The sequence below is a fragment of the Xyrauchen texanus genome, chromosome 8 (assembly GCF_025860055.1).
Source record: "Xyrauchen texanus isolate HMW12.3.18 chromosome 8, RBS_HiC_50CHRs, whole genome shotgun sequence".
In the NCBI taxonomy this organism is placed as follows: Eukaryota; Metazoa; Chordata; class Actinopteri; order Cypriniformes; family Catostomidae; genus Xyrauchen; species Xyrauchen texanus.
The window spans coordinates 32,389,118-32,397,197 of NC_068283.1; the positions used below are offsets into that span (position 1 = coordinate 32,389,118).

Here is an 8,080-nt window from a genome sequence, read left to right on the forward strand (position 1 = left end):
GTTTACTCACTTATCTGTGTGCATGGCATGTCTTTACTATTGCGAATGTGTGTGTATGGAAATCTTCTGGTTTCTAGTTACAGGCTGAACATCACCCCTGATTTCAGCTTTCCTCTCTAGTTCTCCACGCATCATTGTCTGTTCCTCACAGTTAGGGATATTAACCCACGCAGCAGCCCACATCAAAACCATAACACTTCCCCCTCTAACCACAACCCTCTCTGACCCAGATTTTTGGGGGAAACAGGGTAAAAGGGCTATTGTGAGTGTTGAGACTCCCCTCTTTGCGCATTCTTTATGGATATGCACATGCTCATAAACACACTTATGTGTATGTATGTTTCTAGTGTTAATGTAAGTTCATTCATTTTTGATCTTCAAGGCTGTTCTTTAAAAGAGAAGAAAGGAAAAAGTATAAAGGGATGAAAGGAAGAAGAGGGGACGCAGACACATAAAGGAACAGAAGACAGAATGTAGAATATGTGTGAGTACAGTACTTTCCCATTGTGTTTGTGTGATTTTACAGGCAGACATTAGTGCTATTTGACTTGATTTCAGCTCAGAACTCTGTATTCCTGAAGTGTGTGGACTGGATGGGACATTTGTCTTATGTCTTGATATGACAAGTATTATATCTGTGGATTTGGAGAGAGTGTTGATGGATGAATGAAGGGTATAGATTGGCTTTGACATGGGCACAGGGGCATTTTGATGAACATGTACACTGTCTCTTCCTGCCAAGGGGCAGGACATAAAAACTAGGTGTGTGTGTGCGTGTGTGTGTGCATGCTAGAGATAAACGCTGTGTATGACAGAAAAGAGCTTGTTCTGTATTCTACACAAAAAAAAAAAAAAAAAAAAATCTATATGGGTGTTTCTTCAACTAGGGCTCTTTAAGTTTAGTGTTATACCATGGGTCTGTTGAATGCTTGATTCTGATTGGTTGACAGACGTTCTAAGCAGTGCAATTATTTTTCAAGTAAATGCACGGCTATGAAGTAGTTCCAGGTCTTGACTGCATAACGGTTACATATCACTTTGCCAAATTATTTCAGTGATTTCAATGAGCCCTACAGGCTACCACAACAAACAAAAAAAAACAATTAAAGCAAAGAAATTGTTTAAGTATATTGGATAAGAATGAAAAACAATGTTTTTAAAATCCTACATTTATTGAAATTTAGTTTGATAAGCATCCTTGTGCTCCCTCTCTTTCTCTCTCTCTCTTTCTTTCTTGTCTCACCCACGTACCAACACCCACGCACACACACACACACACACACACAAACACACTTACATACTCACATACACTGTGCATGCTGTCAAGAAATTGATTAAATTAATTTGGTTAAGAACATCAAACAATGTCTATAATATCCTACATTTATTTCAATTTGGTTGAAAATGCCCTCATGCTCCTCATCTCACCCACACTTACACACACTCATACACATACACACCCATGCGCACACACACACACACACACACACACACACACACACACACACACACACATTACCTTGTTACTCCAGTGCCGAAAAGCAGCACATCCTCTATTGCTAGTGATGTTTTCGAACTAGTAATGAAGGCTTGAGCTGCATCAAAGCTAGATATACTTGATCAATACCACAGTTTCTATATTATCTGAAATATCTGTGGGAAAAACCCTTGCGCTCCTCTCCACCTCTCATAAGCTCTCACACACGTGGACACACATACATTATATGCATTACACACACACTTACTTGCGAACGAAAAACAGAGCCGTCATGTCAGCGCCCACCTGCATCTCAGTAGGGTTGAAAACAGTTGTGAAGGTTTACATTGGAGAAGTTATAAACAAAAATGGTGACACTCGCTGCTGCTGAGAAGTGCTTAATCGTACATCTTTAAAAATAAAGGTAATCGCAGAAGTAATCTCTCTCAGTTTATGAGTTTCTTTCTTTCGATCACTCAAAAACAAACTCTCTCACACATACACACACACACACACACACAAAAATGCACTAACTTATTACTCCAGTAAGTGCTCCACTAAAGCAGCGCAAGCCTCACTATCCTAGTTGCTAGTTCTAAAGTGACGTTTTTGAACTAGCAACCAAAGCAAGATGCTGAATCAGTGGGGGAAGAAAGTAGGTCCACTCACAAGAGTATTTTAAAGATGAAAACCAAAAAATTTCTTGAGATAAAACCTTGAACGATGTCTTATGGTGTGGTGACCGTGGTAAAAGTGGAATAATTGACTCTCTCCCATTGAATTATTGAAAAATAATGCACACCTGAGGTGTAATGGTATTACCATTATTTTTCAATAATTCAGCGGTCTGTCATCAATTATTCCTTACTTATTTCCACCACATCTTAAATTCTGTATTGTGTTTAATAGAATTCCTTGTTGGAAGTGACAGTGATGAAAATTACATTTTAAAGTTTTTGTAATCAAATGGCCAACTCCTTTATCTTGCTAAGACTAATTTCATTGATAAAATGTTATGTGTGCTAAATGTACACATTTAAATTATATTTTCAACATCTGTGCATAATTTGACAATATTACAGCTTGATTGGAAATGATGCCCAATGCAAATATTCTCATAATTGATATTCTTTTTTTCTGAAAATCAGTCATGTAATTTTACAGATACATCAGCTATTAAAAGAAATTCAAATGAGTCTTTTCTTTGATACAGCAAAGAAAGAAAAGATGACTAAAACAGGCAAATTGCTAGTAATGCAGACACATTGGTAGTCTTGGACTGTGTGAAAAAAAAATATATTTTAAAACCAAAAATTATAAAAATGTGGGCCTTTATCGCATTTAAAGCCTTTATTTAGATAATTATTGCATTCAGGGTCTTTACTATTTTAAAGGACCAAAGAGGACAATAATATTTGTGACATATACACTTGCGACCCCCCACCCCAAAATGGTTTGGTCCCCCCCAATGTTTAAGACATGGTTATGGCCTTGCTTTTACACATGGCCTCAAGTAATTTATTGAAAACATCAGCAACAGTATATGATAATAGACATTAATGTTCAATAAATCTTTAGATTCCTGAATAGTTGTTATAAACATTTCTTAATTTGGCCTAACTGTAAGCTATGTACGGCTGCCAAGCATCACTGAACCTTGTCACATTAATATAGAATATGCAGTCACAGGTGTGCATTTTGGGCCATTTTACAACAGCTTCAAACATGGCTTGTCCTATCCTAATTTAGACTCAGACTCAAAAGTGACCATTTTATAACATATAGCATGCCATTTAATGGAGTACAAGAGCACAGAAGCCTATATGGGTTTTGGTTGGATGAGCTGAAATGTCCTTGTGTTTTTAATAGCTTTAAGCTCTATGTAGATGCTAATTGTTTTTTACAATAACTCTAATAACTTTCATTAAGTAATGTTGTGAATAATTTAATACATACCAAACAGATTACTTATTTAACTTAGCATTAAACCACAGGGGATGCCCTGCCCCAGAGAGCCCATTAACATTGTAACAGTATATCTGAAAAGTCTCTTGTGACAATAGTGTTGAGGCACATTATATTTTGTGCATGCATGTCTAATAAACAGGAACATTTCTGTACAATTCAATGGCTTTTTGTTGACTCCCTGTGGCAACATCCTGTGTGTGTGTGTGTGTGTGTGTGTGTGTGTGTGTGTGTGTGTGTGTGTGTGTGTGTGTGTGTGTGTGTGTGTGTATGTGTGCGTGTATTTATCACTTTGTGGGGACCAAATGTCCCCATAAGGATAGTAAAACCCGAAATGTTTGACCTTGTGGGGACATTTTGTCGGCCCCCATGAGGAAAACAGCTTATAAATCATACTAAATTATGTTTTTTGAAAATGTAAAAATGCAGAAAGTTTTCTGTGAGGGTTAGGTTTAGGGGTAGGGTTAGGTTTAGGGGATAGAATATAAAGTTTGTACAGTATAAAAACCATTATGTCTATGGAAAGTCCCCATAAAACATGGAAACACAACATGTGTGTGTGTGTGTGTGTGTGTGTGTGTGAATTTATGTCCATTTGTACAATCCCTTGATCCCTTTGGGGGTGAATGCTACTGTATTTCAACCTTGAAAAAGAGAGAGTATGATAGAGATAGAAGCTTGTGAAATGTGGGGAGTTGGATAGGGGCATGCATAACAGGATGGGCAGTCGTTCAAGGACAGATGCTTCAGAGTGACAAGTGGATCCGTCTTGTGATCTGCATATCTTTTGTAGTTTGAGGACGTGATTGCATATGTGTATTCGCTAGCATGTTTGTGTGTCTACATATGAGTCACAATGTAAGTCTATGTTCCTCACCCCTAGTGCCTCTGTCAGTGTAGTGAAACACAGATTAAAGGCGAAGGGTGCATGTTCACTGCTGGGGTCCTTTCTCGGCAGGTGGGGCAATAAAGCCCGGAAACCTCTGCACCTGCAGTTGGTAATAAGATTTTTGGGTGAGAATAACAGTGACATTTGAGGAGGTATAGAATCTCTTCTCTTTGGTCTTTCTGTTATCTTGCTCTCTCACACACACTATACTTACTTGGGCACATATTGTATTATCTGTGTATACCTTGTGTTGTACTGCTCAGACGTGTCCTTATAGCAATCAATGCATCTTATGCATTACTGGAAGCAGGAATCCAAACATTCATTGAAAAAAAAAAAACACCAAGTAGAGGCAAACCAGAGAGGTCACACAGGCACCTGCTCACCACAGCCTATCTAAATCTGTTTTTCCTTAGGGAAGATTTGTGTGGTTCAGGCTCACTGCTCAAGGTAATTGTGTCTGTGTATGTGAGTGTGAAAGAGAGTTCCATTCACTGAGTCTATTAACTCTCAGTTGACCTCTTATTGAGCAGTATCGCTAGCTGAACACATAAACATAAAATGACAAGTGTTCAAAGAAATTCAATTTACCAACATGCTTCAACATATTTAGATGTAGTTTGCTGTGAACTTTCTTGTGAACTTTTTTTTGGAATCAGATTGACAAGATCACCTCATTCCTTTGGATTCACTTAATTAATTTTAATTTGTTTTAAAGTATCTGTCAATTATGAGTTTTTTTGTCATTTTATTGTCATCAATGATGTCATAATTGAAGCAAAAAATATTTTTTCAGAATTCATATCAAAATAAATTAAAAAACTATTTGGGGTGGGTGTGATATGGCCATAATCTTATATCACAGATGAGTCATTTTAAATGACAGTAACTGTAATAAGTATACAGTATCACTTTATAGTTGTTGTTGTTGTTTTTGTTTTTATTTCTAACATGTTTTATTTTCCCCCCCAAAAAAACTCATTATTTGTGCACCCTCATGTTTTTCAAAACCTGTATGACTTTCTTTCGTCCATATAAAACAGAAAGAGATGTTATGCAGCATGTTAGTCTTCTATATGTAAGGAGTGGTGGTGGCGTAATAGACTAAAGCACATAACTTGTAATCAGAAGGTCGCTGGTTCGATCCCCACAGCCACCACCATTGTGTCCTTGAGCAAGACACTTAATCCAGGTTGCTCTGGGGGGATTGTCCCTGTAATAAGTGCACTGTAAGTCGCTTTGGATAAAAGGGTCTGCCAAATGCATAAATGTAAATAAATATATAGAATGAAATTGAATAGTGACTAAGGCTGTCATTCCCTTTGTGTTCCACAAAAGAAAGAAAGTCACATGGTTTTGGAACATGAAGCTGAGTAAATGTGATAGAATAGAACATTTTAGGTGAACCATCCCTTTTAAGTTATGGTCTTTCCATTATTCTGTTCTTACATGAGATTGTCTCTGTTTGTCCATAGAGTCTGTGAGCTGTGCAGTGTGGGACGCTGTCTGCCCCGTTGTCATCAGACGTCATGAGCTGGAGCTTCCTGACACGTCTGCTGGAAGAGATCCAGCACCACTCCACATCGGTGGGGAAACTCTGGCTCACCACACTAGTTGTCTTCCGTATTGTTCTGACTGCGGTGGGCGGCGAGTCCATATATTACGATGAGCAGAGCAAGTTTGTCTGCAACTCGGGTCAGCCGGGATGCGAGAATGTCTGCTATGATGCCTTTGCACCACTCTCGCATGTGCGATTCTGGGTTTTCCAGATTATTCTGTCTGCCCTGCCCTCTCTGCTGTATATGGGCTATGCAGCCAATAAGATCTCCCACAATGAGGAGCCGCGGGGTGGAGCAGGGCCCGTGGCTCCAGCAGCTGACGGGACAGGGGGCGGATACACCCAGCGAAGGCCAAGAAAGATGTATTTTGGGGCACGGCAGCACCGAGCAGGACACGAGGATGGGGAAGAGGAACGGGAGGATGACCCCATGATCTATGAAGTGCCAGAGATAGACAACTCACGTCGGGAGTTGGTGCCACCACGGCCCAAGCCCAAAGTGAGGCATGATGGACGCCGGCGCATCCGTGATGACGGGCTGATGCGAGTGTATGTTCTACAGCTGCTAACACGTTCCGTGCTGGAGGCGGGCTTTCTTGCGGGACAGTATCTGCTTTACGGCTTTCGCGTGGAACCAGTTTTTGTGTGCTCAGATAAGCCCTGCCCACACCATGTGGACTGTTACATCTCACGCCCTACAGAAAAGACCATCTTCCTCCGAATAATGTATGGCGTCAGCTGCCTTTGCCTGCTTCTAAACCTATGGGAAATGATCCACCTCGGAGTGGGAACCATCAGCGACGTTCTCCGCAAAAGAAATGCAGCAACAACAGAGGATGAGTACCAACTGGGCCTGCTTACAGCGGGGGGTGTGTCAGTCGGAGTGGGTGGGCCAGCACTAAGTGAGGGAGAGCTAGGAGGCGGGGTTGGGGGAGGTGTAAAAGAAGCAGACTATGTTGGTTATCCCTTCTCATGGAACACCCCTTCTGCACCACCGGGCTACAACATTGTGGTAAAGCCTGAGACCATGCCATACACAGACTTGAGCAATGCCAAGATGGCTTGCAAGCAGAACCGTGCCAACATTGCACAGGAGGAGCAGCAACAATACGGCTCCAATGAGGACAACTTTCCATCAGCAGGTGAGGTGCGGCCGCCGCCGATCAACAAAGATGTCATACAATTAGAAGCAGCGATTCAAGCCTACACCTTGCAGCACCATGCCAATAATAACCACGATGACCTGAACGACAACCATAACATTGATGAAAAGCCTCAGAGTAACATCACTACAGCACCACAAAAGGAGCGAAAGCACCGGCCCATGCATGGCAAATCAGGGAGCGCTGGAAGCAGCAGCAGTAGCAAGTCAGGAGAAGGCAAACCATCTGTCTGGATCTGACATACACACACACACACACACACCTGAGAACTATACTCAGTGAACTGTTACATTACATATTCGCGGGTTCAATACAAGTTAAGCTCAATTGCCAGTATTAGTAGCATAATGTCGATTACAACTAAAATTGTATGGTGACTTGTCCCTCCAAAAATATGGGTTACATTGAGGCACTTAAAATAGAAGTGAATGGTGCCAATTCGTGAACTTTAAAATACTCACTATAATCACTATATTCACTATAATTTTAGTGAAAATAAACCATTTACTAACCTTTCCTGTGTTAAGGTATATCCAATTTTAACCAACTTTGTTGCCATGACGATGTAACCATGTAAGATGACGATATAAACTTTACAACTCAAATAATACCCTTTTTTTATAATTAATATAAGTGCTTTTATAAATTTTAAAAGCTTCACATTTCTGCCTTTAAACCTTTCAAATATTGTCCCTATTCACTTAAGTTGCAATACAATACAAAACAATATAAGTTGCTCTCTGTAATCTCAGTTTTTGCACTTTTTTAAAGAAAAGAAGGGATTTCAAAATTATTTTTGTGGTAATTATTGTTGTGCCGTTTATTGCACTTAACATGTATTGAACCCAGAATATTCCCAGATTAACACCCTTATACATTTATACTTTCTTTTTCATAAGAATTTTCTTTTCAATGTCTTTCAAACCAACGTTTTTTTAAATATTGTGTGTATCTCACAGACTAAGACCACATACAAATGGAAAATATGCTGTAAATCTTTTTGAAATGCTTTAAGTGCCTTAAGGAAA

The 8,080-nt window shown here is 39.8% G+C and overlaps 1 protein-coding gene across 1 annotated transcript; it reads left to right on the top strand.

Moving 5' to 3' along the window:
• The first annotated feature begins 394 nt into the window (after nucleotides 1–394).
• Nucleotides 395–7,653, top strand: LOC127647921 (gap junction gamma-1 protein-like). Its single transcript, XM_052132447.1, has 2 exons — nucleotides 395–484; nucleotides 5,807–7,653. Exon 2 carries the CDS (start codon nucleotides 5,861–5,863, stop codon nucleotides 7,289–7,291), a length of 1,431 nt encoding a protein of 476 aa, XP_051988407.1. The 5' UTR covers nucleotides 395–484; nucleotides 5,807–5,860; the 3' UTR covers nucleotides 7,292–7,653.
• Nucleotides 7,654–8,080: the final 427 nt, after the last annotated feature.